The sequence below is a fragment of the Ovis aries genome, chromosome 23, assembly GCF_016772045.2.
Source record: "Ovis aries strain OAR_USU_Benz2616 breed Rambouillet chromosome 23, ARS-UI_Ramb_v3.0, whole genome shotgun sequence".
NCBI lineage: Eukaryota > Metazoa > Chordata > Mammalia > Artiodactyla > Bovidae > Ovis > Ovis aries.
Window position 1 is genome coordinate 56,574,450 of NC_056076.1, and position 18,206 is coordinate 56,592,655.

Genomic DNA, 18,206 nt, shown 5'->3' on the forward strand with positions numbered 1-18,206 from the left:
CTGAATCTTCATTTCAGTGATTGTGAAGAGAGGAGGGGACAGATGGGAAAGCACAGGTGTGCTCCAGAGAGGCTGACGAGCAGCTCCACAGCAGGAAAGTGAAAGGAAACATTCTTTTTTAGCCAACTTTATTCATTAATTTCTCACAGAACCTAAACCCTGGGATGCTCCCATCAAAAACTTGGACATAATTGCCTTCCTCGTCATCTCTAGGGAACAGAATTGGGGTCAAAGAGAGGATTGGTTTTACCTTTTTCTATATTAAAAGACTGTAAAAATGATTACGAAAGATAATGAGACGACTCTCAGAGAGGTGCTTTCTCTTGGCCGCAGTAACACTGTGGTCCGTGGAAAAGGTGAGGTTCAAACCCAGGTCTCACTGATACCAAAAGCCACGCTCCCACCGCTGTGTCATCTTACATTCGAAACTGTACACCCGGAGAAGTAAAGACCAATGGAGCACTCAACTTAAAACCACCTTAAAACTACCTATGAAAAGGAACTTGGGCTTCCCTGGTGGCGCAGTAAGAAAGAATCTGCCTGCCAGTGCAGAAGATGTGGGTTGGATCCCTGGGTTGGGAAGATCCCCTAGAGAAGGAAATGGCATTTAATGAAGTCCTAGAATTTTAGGAACAAAACTCTTCTTCAGCAGCATGCAATGTATTGCCCTTAATATTTATTAAGTAAAAGTTAAGTTGTAGAAATTAAACAACTTATCTGAGGTTACACCAGTCCTCTGAGGGCTAAGACCATCACTTAGGTCTCCTAGTTCTCATTTTACTGCCCCCGCACCACATGATTATGTCACCCTTGGTTTAATGAGTGATCCGCAGGTAGAATCTTAAGAGAGGAATTTCTAAGATTAATAATTACAGGCTTCTTATTCATGACGAACTGTTTAACTGAACGTGGAAGCTGCACCTCATTGAAATCATATGTTGCCCCATCCCTTACTAACTCTGAAAAAATAGAAACACACATAGTACTATCTTTTTTATAAATCCATGATCATTTAGATCAGCATGGTCATGAACATAAGGATAAAATGTTAGAAACAGTAGAAAATCCTACCGTTTTAGATAATAAAGTACAGAAGGATCCCTGTGCTCTTGTATGTGCTGAACTCTGTGATTCTGATTCCAGTTGTCCTAATTCATGTTGCCGACCTTTATTCTGAAGGAGACCAGCAGACCGGGGCCAACCCTGCAGCTGAAAGTGCCAGACTCTCACCTCATGCTGCTGTGATGGAGGGGTGTGGGTGAACTCCACCAAGCCTGTTGCTTTTCTGTAACATTTACAGTTGCCAGACTTTGAGAAAGAAACATACAATCACTGGAAACCACGCATGTTTTGATAACATAGATAAGTGCTTTATGTTAGATTTTTGAATGATATGAAATAGAGTTGGAGAAAAAGAATTGACATTTTAACTCAAATCTTGAGCATGTTTTTTAGATTTGAGAGCCAGAGAGTAAAGAATGCACCATACAAACACTGAGGTGCTTTAAGCTTCCATATTTGAATTATTTTTCCTATTCACATGACATTTATTTTTAGTAGAAAGTTTGTAATTAGAGGAAACCACTTATCTAAATCTGCCTGCAATGCGGGAGACCTGGGTTCAAACCCTGGGTTGGAAAGATCTCCTGGAGAAGGGAATGGCAACCCACTCCAGTACTCTTGCCTAGAGAATCCCATGGACAGAGGAGCCTGGCGGGCTACAGTCCATACGGTCACAAAGAGTTGGACATGACTGAGTGACTCTCTCTCTCTCTCACACACGCACGTATACACACTTATCTAAATCATGTTGGCATAGATTTTAATCATTGTAAATGTATAGGAAGTATACATTTACATCATATAGGAAGCATGTCTAAAATACAAGTACTTGTTGGAGGAATTACTGCCTTTGAGTTTAGGAAATTAGTGCCACCTGTGACTTATCAGATTCAGGTCTCACATGACAAAGAGGAGTTGCTGACTTCTTACTACATTTAGGACAATTGTTAATGCACCTGTTTTACCAGGAAGGGGTAGGAAGGAATTCACAGATGATACGTAATTATGCCTTTACAAAATAATTTTAGTCTTTGTTGTTATGCCCAGAGTCTGAGTCCCAAAACTGAGAGAATAAGACGTCCACAGCAATGCAAAAGCATGAAGGGGTTTATTATTGCTAGCTAGGGCTCAAGTCTCATCCAGCACAGTGGAATCTTGACGAGAGCCCCGAGCTCTGAATCACATTTATTTTTATACAGACGGTTCTTTGTTCCTGTAACAGCATAGCTGATTGGTTAAACCGTATGCGTGCGCGGGACTTTTAACCTCGCATCCCTATCCGGATTGGCTCAGGTCTGGCACGGGTGGGGGGCTACGGGGGATTTTTTCTGATTGGTCGAGCTACACTGCCTGTGGGAGTTCCCAGTGCCTCAGCTTTCCTAGAGACTAAACCTCAGGCCTAGCCTGCCCCTTAGAGCCTGTCCTGGCTTCAGTTTGGTCCTAACATTTGTTTTAGAGAGGGAGCATTTTCAGTCCTTGCTGCTGTTTGTCTTAGGTCACTGCCATAACAAAGCATGTAGATTGGGTTACTTAAAGAGCAGACACGTAGTTTTCGCAGTCCTGGAGGCTGGGAGATTCAAGATCAGGATGTTGTAAAGACCTCTCTCTGAGGTCCCTTCTCTTGGCTTCTAGGCACTGCCATCTTGCTGTGTCCTAACATGACTTCTTTGTGGCCAAGATTGGAAGAGAGACAGAGCAAGCTCTCCTGTGTCTCTCCTAAGGGCACTAATCTCATCACAAGGGCCCCACCCTCATGGCCTTATCTAATTATCTCCTTAGAGGCCCAGCTCCATACACTATCATCTTGAGTCCTGAGGCGTCAACATATGAATTTTAGGGAAACACAAGCTTTCGGTCCATAACCAGCTTGACTACGATTTGCAGGTTATTCTATGAAAGTTTAAGTGTTTTTCCCCCTGGAACATTCCCCTACAGCGTTCCTTAATTTGATAGATGGGGAAGTCTAACGACTGTAGCAGTGCCATTTAACTGAAGTGGTCTTACATGGAACTTTTAAAAAGCGTTTACCTCCATGGGGTAAGGATTAGAACAGGATTAATGAGCAGTCAGGTAAGGAATGTGCTTGGCCTGAGTGGACTCTTTTTCTATTCATGGTTTTTATCTATAATATCTATCATCTCTGGTATTTCGTATTGGATATATATTCTGAAATGCTGAGTAAAACAGGGAGTGTGGCATATCATATTTTTCAGAATAAAAACTGAAACCAAGACCCATCCTATAAACCTATATAACAGATGATCTGCATAACAGCCAGACGAGCTGGATCAGGCAAAAAGGTGGAGCTCTGTGTTTATACAGATTCCAGAATAAGACAGACACCCCCTTTCATTTCAGGCCTCTGATATTATGATCCTTCCTTGTTCAGTTAGAATCTCACATTATAATATATCACACACCCAGCACACTTTTGACTTTCAAGATAACTACATGCAGAATTAGACTGTGTCTGTTGGGACTACCAGATCAATTACTTTGACTTCATTGCCTGGTCAATTCAGTCAAATAACTGGCTTAAGTGATTTTTTTTTTTTTTTTCCTGCTGAATTTACCAGGTAACTTCATTTAGTGCAGAGCTATTGAACTACTACTATGACCAAGGGCTGTACTAGGCACATCGGTGGGGGGAAAAGGGGATACACAGGGTTAGAAGGCATGGTCCCAGTCTGTGTATCGGTTCACAATACAAAACTAATTCAGAATGAGAGTCAGTGCTCAGGACCCGGAATAAACAGGTTTTGTCGTTGGTCGTTTTTATTTCAGTAGAGGGTCACTGAGCGCTCTAGCAATTGCAGAATACCACACGGGCTTCCACAGAGTTGAACAGAGCGGAGGGAGGAGAGCATGCCAGTGGGGAAAGGGGGTAGTGGAAAAGCGTTAGCAAAGTACTGCGATTGAAAAGGAGTGAGTTTTAGGGACCAGCTTTGAAATTAGTCTGGCTGCGGGAGCATGGGCGTGCAGATGCCAGTGATAAATTAGCGAAACTAGATTATGGAGGGTCTGGAATCTCCAACCGAGGAGTTTAAGATTTTTCTAAGCACCCAGACCCACTGAAGTTTTTAAGCAGGTTAACCATGAAATAAAGCTGGTGCTCTGGGAAGATTACTCCAGCAGTGGTACACTGGAGACTGTCGATGGAAAAGGCAAGGTTTCTCTTCTTCCCCTGTTGCCTGGGTGACTCCTTTCTGTTATCACGCTCACAACCCACCCGCTTGTGCTCAGTGGATACCCTGAGGATCACTGCAGAGCCCTGACCTCAGAGCAATAGCTGCGTTCCCATTCTGAGGTCCTGGCCTCAGACCGCCAGGCACTGAGGACAGGCATCCCTCAAATGCACACACCGTCTCTACCAACTGTTGGGTGGTCCATGGAGGGCAGCGGATGGCACTGTGGTATGTCTCTGGTTAGCTTCGTCCCCTGTTACTCTATAGCTTCTCTTCTTAACTTCATACGTTACCACTTCCCTTCCTGTAAGAAGTTTGCCAGTTTCCCCAAATTCACAAGGTCGTTTGCTGAGCAGGAGGAAGGGTGGTGTATGACTAAGCCTTTCACTTGAAACCGGTGACCAGCAGGTTGGTCTCACTCTCTTTGTTCCTATTTCTCTGGTGACAAGAAGCATCTGTTGCAACTGTAATGTCAGATGCAGGACGAGATGTTTTTGCATCTTGTTAGCTGATTCATTCTTCTCATCAGCCTGGTGAAATCCATATTCTAATATACCCACTTTATAGACACTATAAAGTGCTATTTGTAGACATTTTCTGCTGTTTGGTACAGTCGCGCTCTGTTACAACTTTATCTGCACACCAGTGGATATCCATGCATCCCATGTCTTCATTCAGGCTACTGTTGATACAGAATAACACAGAGCGAAGGTCCATGACTTATATCACTAGAAACCTCTCTCGGGGATGCAGTCTAGCCAGTTATCCTAAACTGCTGAATTTAGCCGTGTTACCAGTCCATTCATCCAATTAAGCGCAGTGTTGTCCAGCCGCCCCTCATCTATTTTCTCCAGGGGTTGGCTGTCCTAAAAGATGTTACGCGGTTACCTCGACTCCTCACTGGACTTCCCTGGACCTAAGTTCTGCTTTGTAAACTGCGGGTACCACCACCTCACAGGGATGTGCTGGGCAGATGCGGAGGGACCTGAGGTAGCACAGGGCAGCCCTGCCTCCACCGTCGGTCCACGGCCAGTTCTTCCTCCTCCCCGCATGCCTCCCTAGTGGGGCCAGGCCACCCTGGGAACAGACACCCCTTCTCCCTGGCTGACTGCTAGGGGGTCTTTCCAGCTTCAACATCCTGTGATTTCATTCAGTTCGGGAAAGCCGATTTAGGTGTGATTAGAATTAGTCAGTTAACATACCACTGTGTCATCAGCACCCACTCATCCACAGTGACGAAACATCCTAGAGTATCTGAAATCAGTTTGGCACTTGAAGTTTTTAAAATAGCCTGATCGTGATCTGAACTTTGCAATAATTTTGCAAGCAGTCTAGCGCCGACACTACTCACATAGTGAACGTTCCTTTTCCTGAATTCTCAACGGCAACATTCAGTCCGGAAGAGAAACTGCCTTCCTGCGGAGCCCCTCCCTCTGTGCAGCCCCCCTGGAGTCCCCAGGGCCTCGGGGTCGTATGTGGGGGTGATGCGCCCCCCAGCGGGTCCCTTCTGGTTATTGTTCAGTATATGTGTCTGTTCTCAGCTCACATCTGTCTGTTTTGTGGTAAACATCAAAGGACGGCTCTCCATCGTCCTCTGCTCTGAGTTTCTACTCTGTGTCTGCCCTCGGTTTGGAAAAAGTAGAGACACGTACAGTGCCAGTCAAAGATTAAAGCGGTGTAACAGCTGCAGCAAAATACGCAGAATTTTCTATAATCAATTTGCTTTCTGTTAACAGTGATGGGAATGCCTATGTGATGCCTCTTTATTTTCAACCAAAATTTAAGATAATGATTCATTGATTAATTTCAGAGATACTTATAAAGTTCTTACAGATTTTTAGTAACTGTAAGTCAGTTGACACATGAAGCACAAAAACTTATTTAATTGGAGCAGGACAGATCTTAATATAATTTCATACATATGTTTAAATATCAATGTTATTTAACTAGAGAGAGAAGCCATTAACAGATCTCTTAATGAGTAACAAAATACACCCTCTGTACAGTTGATGTGTGGATCATATACCACGTTTTCATGAAAAGTCTTAATACTTTCCACAGTAGTCTATATAAAGTATAATGGAAGCTTTCAAACAGAAAAATATTATTTTTTATGCTTTAGGAGTGGCAAAGAAATACATGGCACTACTATCCTATAAGGAGATAGATTTATTTCATCATGTGCATATTCTTGTATATAGCCTGGACTATATCCCTGTGTCTGTGTATAATGCCATGTGTATGTTCTTTATACAGAGAGAATAAGTGTCTGTCAACGCAATTTTTTGCAACAATACTGAAAAACTATTCGCAGAACACGCTAATTAGTAACTTGATTCTGAGAGTGTTGAATGTGGGGTATACTAGCACAACTGAGGATATATTAATACAAACTAAAAAATAATTTTGTCATTTTCAGTTCTTCTGACAGTTTAGTGGACAGGAGTGAGTTTTGCTTTCTCTCAGATATAGGCCTTAAATACAACCTTTTAACTTGGCCTTATAAGCCAATTATATTTCCTTTAACTCTTTCAAGGAAAAAAAATTAAAAATGCCCTTCGCAATATTCTTTCTTCCCTGACTCCGAGCTCAGTGATATGCATGCAGTGCTAGTTCCCGATAATTTGTTAACAAGGCCTCTTTAACATTTTGGACAGATGCACATACTGTTTTCAATCTTCACGGTTAATTATTCGATTTTGTATTTGGTGCCAGAACACCCTGACTTCTAATCACCGCTCATTGTTGCAAGTCCATTATATTCTAACTGTTTGAGTGCTCCCATTGACCTTGAACTGACATTATAAGCTGTGTCTAATCTTTTCAGTCTATATTTCTAATGCTTTCTTTTCTCTTTTCTCTTTTTTTCTGATCCCTGTTTAGCATCACAATGGGGCTGCCTTTGAGCCCTGCCGCCGACTCCGCCCGCTCCGCCCGGCATGCCCTCTCCCTCATTGCCACGGCCAGACCACCCGCCTTCATCACCACCATCGCCAAAGAGGTGAGAGCAACGTCTCAGTGGGCTCCGTCTTCTCATTTAGAGGAGTGAGTTCACATTATCAGCCGAGGCTCCGCGTGCATAGATAATGCTTCCGGTTTGTTCTGGAACAATGCAGATCACTAATCTAGCACTGGGATGAATGCGTTCGCACCTGTGTGCACACTCGCTGGATTCCACGGCGGTGCATTTGTTACCTGGGCTTCTGCAGTCATTTCTGTGGTCAAAGTTAATTCGCTTGTAAATATTTGCCAGCAGTTTCTCAATCTGAAATACAGCAGACCTGTTCAAATTAAAATCTATCAAAGGTATCCACGGTATCTTCCTGTAATCAAAACTGAACTTATTTAACGCTGGCTCTCCAACTGTAAACAAAAATGTAAGTCATAAACTTGCTAATTGTTTTTCCTATGGCATGTCGCAGATAAAGACTTGAATGCCAATTGATTCCCACATTCTTAGTGTTCTAACTAATTGGCTACATCTAACTGAAAAACTAGTAAAGAACAATGAACCAATTATAGAGTCTTTCCTGTAGGTCTTAGTAGTAGGAGAGAAGGCAAGGGAGATAAGCTCCTAAATTTTCTTTAAAGGTTTCTTCCATTTCAGCATGAGTAATGTGCAGACTCGGTGTCCGCGGGGCATGGCCTCTGCCTCAGTTCTTTTTCCTGTAGCTATGATGAATTTTTAAAATGCTGAATAAATACCTCTGAGCCTGCCCTGATAACCTACAACCTGTTGGGCCTATGTTTGCCCCAGAGCCATCCTTAATAGGCGTGCAGCAAAAATTTCTGATGTGAATATAGCTAGAAGGAAATGGCAGCCCACTCCAGTATTCTTGCCTGGAGAATTTCATGGACAGAGGAGCCTGGCGGGCTACAGTCCATGGGGTTGGAAAGAGTCAGACACGACTGAGCAGCTAACACACACACATAGCTAGAAGGGAGGAAGTTAGGGCCTAGTAGCAGATTGAGTTTCTCTGAGGCAGTGGGACTTTGAATTCACATCTAAAATGGATTTGCAGACTGAGGGGCTGTGTTTTCTAATAGTGCGTAGTGTTACAGTGAGAGTCTATTATGCAGAGATAATAATATTGAATATACTAAATAAGCCTTACATCAGTCCCACCTAGATACAAGTCCTATAAATACCAGCCCTTAAACTGCCTCTTTAAAGAGAATAAGCAAGTATTCTATATTGTGTTTTTGAACTTAATTTTCGCCATTCACATATGAGTATTTTTAGTTTTTTAAACGTTTTATTTTATACTGGAGTGTAGCCAATTAACAATGTTGTGATACTGTCCTATTATGGACATGGTGTCCAGACTGAGGGAGTGTTAGTCAGGAGTGTGTGCTCAGATACTCAGTCACACCTGACTCTTCTGTGACCCCGTGGACTGTAGCCCTCCAGGCTCCTCTGTCCCTGGGATTTTCCCAGCAAGAATACTGGAGTGGGCTGCCATTCCCTCATCGATAAAGAATTCATCTGCCACTGCCAGAGACACAGGTTCCATCCCTGGGTTTGGACGATCCCTGGATAAGGCGTTGGCAACCCAGTCCAGTACTCTGGCCTGGGAAATCCCAGGGACAGAGGACCTTGGCAGGTACAGTTCATGGGGCTGCAAAGAGCTGGACACGACTTAGCGACTAAACATCAACAACAATCCCCTAATTGCTAATCAACAACAATCCCCTAATTGCTACCCACCTCAATGCCAAATATACAAAATCCACAAAACTTCAGTTTGTCTCTTTTTAAAAATGTTGCGATCAGTTAAAGTCTCATATAATACCCAGAAACTAAAATTCCATTAGGAAATACATACTGAGTACTTATTGTACTAAGTACTTGCTTTTGCAGTTGAAAGTGTTTCCTGACCCACCCGCAAGACATTTGTTCTTGTTGACATTTCCTTCTACCTAAGTGAAAATAACCCAGCTGCTAGAAATGTGAAGTCTGTGAGGCATCGACCTTGCCTACAGCCTGGAAATGTTTTCTAGGTGCACAGACACACTGCTCTCGCCGCAAACACCCAGTCTCAACAGAATATGCACACCACCACTCTTGCCCGAGCGAAAGGGGAGATTCTGAGAGTCATTGAAATTCTTATCGAAAAGATGCCCACAGATGTCGTGGACCTTCTTGTGGAGGTAAGAATACTCTGTTGTGTTTTTTTTTTTTTCTTTTTAAATATTTATTTAATTGCGCCAGCTCTTAGTTACAGCACATGGGTTCTCTAGTTGCAGCACACGGAGTCTGGTCCCCCGACCAGGGATGGGACCCGGACTCCCTGCACTGGGAGCATGGGGTCCTCACCACTGGACGACCAGGGAAGTCCTAAGAGTATTCTGTTTTATATGATACATTCATAGCCTAAATTAAGCATTCTAGGGTAGTAATGTAAATCAGCATCTTTATTTCCAGCGCCTCTAAAAGAAAGGTAACTGAAGTGAATGAACTTTTATATAATTTCTGAAGACTTTATTTAAATTTCCTCAAACCTCAAAATGATTGTTATGTCTATTTATCATTCACATGAAATTGGTCTGTATTAGAGTAGTTTTTAAAGGTTATAATCTCTTTGGTATCTTTCATTATAAATCGAACATAGAGTGTGCTTGAATAAAAGCTATCTATCCTACATATAAAAATATGAAATGCCTTTCAAGTAAACAAGTCTGGTTTCTTTATTTTACTGTGTGCTCTTTTTAAAAAATGATTTTCACGGATAAGAGAAACGAGAGCCTATTATATAAAGTAAGTATACTATAATTTTAGTAAATGTACTATAATTTTAAAGTAAATATGAAAATAAAATTATGAAAATTTTCATGCAGATGAGGCCTAAGTTAATAATTTAAATTATGGAAAATTACATATTTGAAACTAATTTTAAATTTGTATCTTTTCTATAAAGGTTATGGACATCATTATGTACTGCCTTGAAGGATCTTTAGTTAAAAAGAAAGGTCTTCAGGAATGTTTTCCAGCGATCTGCAGGTAAAGAAGCCTTCTATAGCATGCAAAGTAAAAAGAGTTTTAGTAACAAATAATTTTAAACTGTGTTTTGAGCAGGATGAGTTAGTATTTGTGGCCAGTTAGAAACCCTGTTATGAATTAATATCTGCTTACTTTCTAAAACAATTTAATCAGCTTATACTAAGAAAACACAACTATAACAGAACCACTACTGGAAACTGGGTTGTGAAGAGGTTTTTCTCAAAACTGAAAAAAAGGAGTAAGAGATAGCATCTATTAAATATGTCTATTCGTATATCCATTACCCAAATTAGCTTTTATATTACAAAAAGAAGAGTTAGGAAGCTTGAAGAAGATACACTTTTCAGCAACAGAAATCTTCATGCCATCTTTTTCATAGCGTATTTTATTTTTAATATAAAAGCCAGTATTTGCATGTTCTCCTACTACGCATAGGTAATTTCCCTGTGAGAACGAGAGCAGCTAGCACTTTTATAACGGCGTTGCATAGGTGGCATATAATTCTAGTCATTTGTGTGCGTGTGCGTGCCGCGTTGTCACTTGAGGCGTGTCCGACTCTTCCCAACCCTGTGGACCATAGCCTGCCAGGCTCCTCTGTCCGTGGGGTTCTCCAGGCAGGGATACGGAGTGGGTTGCCACGCCCTCCTGCAAGGGATCTTTCCGACCCAGGGATCAAACCCCCATCTCTCACGTCTCCTGCACTGGCAGGCAGGTGCTTTACCATAGCGCCCCCTGGGAGGGCCCTTGTCTGTGTGTAGCACTTATCATTAGGAAATGATTTTTTTTAAATGTCAAAATGTAATAACATGTTTATTTTTCTTTTAAAGTAGTTTTTGGTTCTCAAAATGTTTATAGCTTGAGATACACTTTAGTTAAAATTCTTTTTTAACCTCCATGTGTTCAGTAGAAATAGTGTTAATGTCTGTTGAAGTTGTTTTAGCAGTTGTGTTTGTGGAAAACAGAACAACCAGTTAGGCATAGTCACGTCACATTTCCCTTTTTAAGATAGGCGCAGTGATATCCTTACTGAGCGTTTGTTCAGTTCGGTGAGCGCATCGCACTGGAAAGCCTTGACTTTGCAGTGGCGTTATGCAGTGCACCGTTCCGCCTTCTGTATTTCCTGGCATTTCAGCAAATGTTTGCTGAATTAATTGTACTCTGCATCCTCCCATATCTTCCCTCGTATTTACAATAGATTTTATATCCTAGTCTCTTCATTTTGCTGTTTGTGATATATGCCACCAGAGGGTAAGTCACGAACACACGGAAAAAGTATACCTAATATGCATGTTGTCCAGAGGCATATTTTCTTGGGATATAGATCAGGCATGTTAGAATACAGTAATTTTGTAACATCATGCCACATTTAATTCTGGTTTTTGTTCTTTTTATTGAAAGTTATATAAAATCTTTTTTGTATAATTAATTGATGTTAAAAATACGTGTAGCTGTTATGTTCCCAGTCAACTGTTCTCTAAGGAAACGTCTACACTAAAAATGGACATTTATCTGTCACTTAGTGGAAGCAAGGAAGCAGTTTTATTGGGAATTATCTTATTGAAGGTTAGCAAAGCATTCCTTATAGCACCAGCGTCTGCTGTGAAAATAAGCCTCCTGGAGCTAAGGCAAGGAAATCCTTCAGCGTTTAAAGGGCCTGTCTCTTCCCTTGCGGGAAGTCTGCCTCCTCCGGCATCCTCAGTTGCCCAAGTCCCTTTCGTTTCTGCCAGTCCACTTTTGTTTGCAGTTGTTTAATCACTGGGGAGGAAGGTTTCTGCCTGAATGCTAAAGAAATGTATATAAGCTGAACGTTAATTTTTTTTTCTGATTTGGCTGAAAGCAATTGTATTTTATTAATTTGATACCATTTATTGAACACCTACTGTGTATCAGGTGCTAACTAGGCCCTGGGAATACAATGAGGAATGAGATGTTGTCCTCAAGGAGCACAGGGTCTAATAGGGCAGGTAGTTAAAAGATTTATAAGGCCAGGGGTGGGTGCTGTGTTGTATGCTGGAGGAGAATTCCATACCGGGGCAGGGTCAGGCAGCAAAGGCAGTGCTTAACTCTGGATATGGGGGTCTTTCAAAGTTCACAAAGAAGAGGCAGAGTAAGAACAATAACCATAAGGGAGTCTTACGAAGTTCCACAAAGGAGAAGACAGACTAATAATATCCATTTCCTCGTGGAAGTGAAAGTCGCTCAACCGTGTACTACTCTTTGCAACCCCATGGACTATACAGGCCATGGAATTCTCCAGGCCGGAATACTGGAGTGGGTAGCCTTTCCCTTCTCCAGGGGATCTTCCAAACCCAGGGATCAAACCCAGGTCTCCCACATTGCAGGTGGATTCTTTACCAGCTGAGCCACAAGGGAAGCCCTGGAGTGGGTAGCCTATCCCTTCTTCAAGGGATCTTCCTGACCCATGAATGGAACCATGGCCTCCTGCATTGCAGGCGGATTCTTTACCAACTGAACTGTCAGGGAAGCCCCAATTTCCTTTTACTGACAGAGAAAAATATTTTAATAAGAATAGCTGCCAGCAGAGACACAGATGTAAAGAACACACTTTTGGATTCAGTGGGAGAAGTAGAGGGTGGGTTGATTTGAGAGAATAGCACCAAAATATATAGATGACAGATAACCAGTAAAACAGATAACCAGTGCAAGTTTGATATATGAAGCGGGACACCCAAAGCCCATGCCCTGTGACAACTGGGAGGGATTTGGTGGGGAGGGAGGTGGGAGGGGGTTCCGAATGGAGGGGACACATGCATGCCTACGGCCAGTTCATACTCATGTATGGTGGAAGCCATCATAGTGTTGCGAAGTAATTATCCTCCAATTAAAATAAATAATTTTTTTAAAAGTGACTGCCAAGCAGAGAAAAGGATTTGTGCTCCGCAGGGGCTTAGGGTGGTGGTGTTGGTAGGAGTAGTGGCAGGTTTAGGAAAAGCTTCACCGAAGAGTTGATGGGGTGAGCTTTGCAGAATAAATTGCTGTGTGTCATCTGGAATTACAGAAAGGATCATACCAGCGAATGTTTGGAGGCACAAAAGTGTAAGAATTTGGTGAAGGCTGTGTGGTGGTGACCAGAACGTAGGCTGAGAGTGGAATTCTCGCAGCATGCCACAGGATAGGGCTTTGAATTCTGTTTGAAGGAATTTGGTCATTATTCTGCAAGCATTGGAGAGTCAGCAGAGTTTAAGCAAACTTGCCAGAATATAGGTGATAAGGCATAATGTTATGAAACAGGATTTTAAAAACTGTTTTCATTTTGGAAAATTTCAAACATACACTAAAATGGAAGTAGTAATGTAATAAATCCCCATGAATCCATCGGTTAGCTTCAAGAATTATCAACACATGGCCAGTCTCATCTCATCTGTAACATTCTCTTGTCCCCCTCCACTTTTTAATACAGTAGGTCCTTGTTGGTTTTTTTATTTTGAATACAGCAGGGTGTATATGAAACATGGGGCTTCCCTGGTGGCTTAGCAGTAAAGAATCCGCCTGCCAGTGCAGGAGATGAAGGTCCCTGGGTTGGGAAGCTCCCCTGGAGAAGGCAATGGCAGCCCACTCCAGTGTTCTTGCCTGGAGAATCCCATGGACAGAGGATCCTGGTGGGCTACAGTCCATGTGGTCTCAAAAGAGGCAGACACGACTTTTGCGACTCAACAACATGTGAAACATAGGATTTATAACAAATAGTTATAAATTGAAGTAACTGACTACCTCTTATTATGTTAATTATTATTATTTATTAGAGTTGTGAAGATGTAAGCCCCAAAGGGTCAATGCATAAACATAGGAAGATGAGTAACAAGGTTGTAACTTGTACTAAAACTGTTAGTTGGAACAGATAATAAGTCATGGAGGACTTCAGAGAACGCTAAGCTTAGACAGGACCTCCTTACAGGTCTACACCATGCCACCTACTTAGGCTGATTTGTACTCAATCGATAAATTAACAACCACAAACATGTTAACATATCAACAGAAGTAAAAGTTATTTTATTGAATATCTGCCATGTTTGTACCGTTGTACTATGTTCCTTACAGCACTTACATGCCCTCTACTTATAAGTAAATTCTTTTCACTAAATATGAAACTCTAGTTAAAGTCAGTGATGTGAATATATGGTTCAGTCCGGTGAAATTTGTTTTTAAGATCTTTATGTAATGTACTCTTGTATTCTTCTTGTTTTGTTGGCTTTTTTCCTTTTCTTTTACCCTTTCTTAAAAATGCTATGCATACATGCTTAGTCACTAAGCCATGTCAGACTCTTGGCGACCTTAGAGCCTATAGCCCACCAGGCTCCTCTGCCAGAGGCCAGCATGAGGAATCCCGCCCGTGACAAGGTCATGCGGAAGGAAGCCTGACAAAACACAAGGTTGTGATCAGGCTTCAGGGGTTCCCCTGGAATTTCCTGAGCATCCACCCCCCAAGACCAGAGTCTGCCTGCTTTACTGTGTTATGCTTTCCACCTACTCTTCTGTTATTAACAGGGGGCTGTCCCCACACCACCCTTTTCTGGAAAAAATTAGAGCTTTTAGATAATAAATCTCCTGGGCATAATACGAGTGTTTCAATCCAAAAACCCCTCTGATGGCTTTCTAGCCTGCCTGCAGGACTCGTACAGCTGCGCGTGTGATTGTTTGAGGCCTCCTGACCGCAGGAGGCACAAGAAACTTAAAACATCCTAGGAATGTAGGGGCTGCCAAGGAGTCAAAATCATTAGAATAGGACTGATTAAAGTCCTATTTGTTGAGCCAATACTTGCTGCCAGATTTTAATATCTTTTATTTGTAGATATAGTTGGATAGAAAAACAGGTAGTAGACCTGGTATTAGCAACATTAGATCTTTGAGTTAAGTACTTTCTTTGTTATAACCCACTGCACCTTTGTTCTACAGGAATGTAACTTTATTTAGTACTTTGAGGGTGATGCAGAGTAAAGAAAAAACACTTCTAAGGAAAAGGAGTTTTCTGGTTGATAGACAATTATCCAGGAAGAGAGCCATAAAAATGTTAACAGGCCTCTTGGCCAGAAGATAATGTAAACCACCTGAGACCTTTTGTATATGGGAGGGTATGCAAAAAGAAAGCCTTGTTTGTCTCAATGAGGGTCAGGACTGCTGCCCCTGCATAGCTCTGCATATTCCATTATTTCTTTATGGACAACTTGGGGTATATAAGCTGATTTTGAAAAATAGTTTTTGGAGTCTTGTACCGATGCTGGGCTTCCCCATGTCATTCTTTTCTTTATCTGGCTGAATTCCCATCTGGGGCGTGGAGGCTCATCATGTCTACTTCCTTGTCCCGGCTTCTAAGATCTGTAAGAGAGAGAACCCAAGGCAGGGCACTCTCCGATATTCAAATGGACGCTGGTGGCCTAACGTAGACGGTGCAAGCTCCTTGTCTGGAACTTCATTGGCTTTCCACGTAAACCAAGTTATTCAGCCTCCTTTACTCCGCCTAAATTTCCTACTATACCATTTCTTCCTAATCTAATTTTATATTTCTATATTAATAAATAAATAAGTTTCTCCTCGCCAACGCCATCCCCACTTCGAATTTCCCTGGATCCACTGGGGCTGAACCCCAGCACTCCTCTGTCCATGGGGTTTTTCCCAGGTGAAAAATACTGGAGGGGGTTGCCATTTCCTTCTCCGGGAGATCTTCCAACCCAGGGATCAAACCTGGGTCTTCTACATTGGAAGGCAGATTCTTTACCACTGAGCCACCTGGGAAGCCCAAAGATGCTATGTATTTCAGCTTAGGCTAACCTCTATAATGTTGCTACATTACCAATATTTAGTTGTTACAGTTGGTAGGTCATAAAAAGTTATAAACTTCATTTAGTATATATATATATATATATATATATAGAGAGAGAGAGAGAGAGATGACATTTGTCAAAGCACCTAGCAGAATGCTTGTGATTTTGGTATTCAGAGAGTATTAAAAACCCAAAATGTGTGTAAGAAATTAGTTAATATTTATTTGAGAGGATTTTATATGCCTAAAAAGTATAGGATGGCGTTATTATCATTTTCATATAGGTAAAAAATTGATTTATTTCTCAAAATATTAAATATTTTAATATTTTATGAAATATTAAATATTTATAAAGATCAGTGTTATAAAGATGCTTTTCATATCTTAAGTTGTATTAATTTCATCAAGAACCTGGTATCCTGGTATACCTGGTATATCTGGTATCCTGAAGTCATTGACTGTTTTTAAATCAAAAGTACTCTCATTTGGGTTATACATAAAATTTACTCTTTTCTGAGTACCAAGGTGGATTAGCATCATCAAGTGTGAAATGATCCTAAAATTGGTTTTCCTGTTTTTCAGTTTTGTTTTTTAACCTTGACCAGTAGGCTTTGATTCTGATATGCATCTGGATTTTGAGTTTTCAGTTTAGAATTTTAAAACTTGAATGTTGTAATTTCTCTAATATTTTCTTCATTGTTAGTAACTTGTTAGTGTTTTTTAGATTGCATATAAAATTTCCATTGGGTTGCTGTCTTGAAAGTCTTGGGCTTAAGCTTAGGCTGACCTCTGTATTGTATGTTGCTATATACCAATAGTCAGTTTATTCAGATTTGCTTGTTTATTCATTTATTTACTCAGGTTTATTAATGATTATATGACTTGATATATAATTTAATGAATAGTGACTCCATCCACTGAACTATGTTTTAATTAAATTTTTGTCCTGTGACATATATACTCAAACAAGTTTAAGCTACAAATTGTAAATCTAATGAAAGAAAGTAGGACAGATGGAGAAAGTTTGATTTTTTTTTCTAATTTTGTTCATATAATTTTCTGTCAGTTGTTAAAGCTTCTTGTAATGTCTTCTGCTTGAAAACAGAAATGGATTAGAACATGTGCCCAGTAAAATTTAATAGAATTTTTCCTGTCACTGACCCAAAATCATGTGTTGATATTAAAACACGAGGTTGTAGCACTGTATTAATGTACAATTTGCCAGAGTCGAAAGTGAATGTGTTAATCATTCAGTCATGTCTGACTCTTTGCGATCCCCTGGAGTGTAGCCTGTCAGACTCCTGTCCATTGGCTTGTCCAGGCAGGAATACTGGAGTGGGTAGCCATTCCCTTCCATAGGGGATCTTCCTGACCCATGGATTGAATCCAGGTCTCCCACATTGCAGGCAGATTCTTTACCATCTGAGCCACCAGGGAAGCCCAGATTGTTGAGGTATAGGTTTATATCTCAACTTCTTGGCATCGTGTGTATAAAGAGGGGCCAACCATCAATGCCTACGTAACAACCTTCAGATGCCAGAAATAGAGCAGTTGTTCAAGAGGAACACGCCTGTTTGTAGGGCTGAGATCAACATGGAGGTGAGAGTCCTCAGAAGACTTCCCACCCACGGTGGCTGAATCTGTGGATGTGGGCCCCATGAAAACAGAGGCAACTGTCGTAAAACATGTTATGTAAGAGAGCACACGCAGATACCCAAGGACAGCCATTTGTGGTTCATAGGCCCAACTGTTTTAGCGATTTTGGAACTCTCAGGAATGTGTTGGGAAAAAGCTCTCATGAGTCAATATTAAAATACATTCCATGCCTATTAGCTGAGAGAACTGAAGACACTAGTGATAAATGCTCACTCTCTGTTTGGTCCTCTGAGGAATAATGAGCTCTTCAGTATAATTCCTGGATGATCTTCAAGAGAATTACCTGATTTCGAGGCTCTGCCTGAGACCCACTGCTTCCGACTATCCTGAAGCCTGATGGTTCCTATGCACAGTGAAGTTCAGAAGCAAGTCCTCTAATAATCCTCTATCAGGAAAACAAAACCCGACTCATTCTCCTTTGTGGCACGTTCAGTGATCTAAGAGCTCGGATCCTAGAATGCCTTTTTGTTTACATATTGAGTAAACTCAGAATTTCAGGAAATGTTTGAAGACATCCCTTCAG

The 18,206-nt window shown here is 41.4% G+C and overlaps 1 protein-coding gene across 8 annotated transcripts in view; it reads left to right on the forward strand.

Annotated features, from left to right (window-relative positions):
• WDR7 (WD repeat domain 7) overlaps positions 1-18,206 on the forward strand; it is a 355,172-nt gene that overhangs the window by 248,446 nt on the left and 88,520 nt on the right. For all 8 annotated transcript variants that reach the window (XM_060405554.1, XM_060405555.1, XM_060405557.1 and 5 more), the window contains 3 exons: positions 7,131-7,248; positions 9,249-9,398; positions 10,166-10,248. In XM_060405554.1, the coding sequence (XP_060261537.1) occupies positions 7,131-7,248; positions 9,249-9,398; positions 10,166-10,248 (351 nt within the window). The remainder of the gene's footprint in view (positions 1-7,130; positions 7,249-9,248; positions 9,399-10,165; positions 10,249-18,206) is intronic.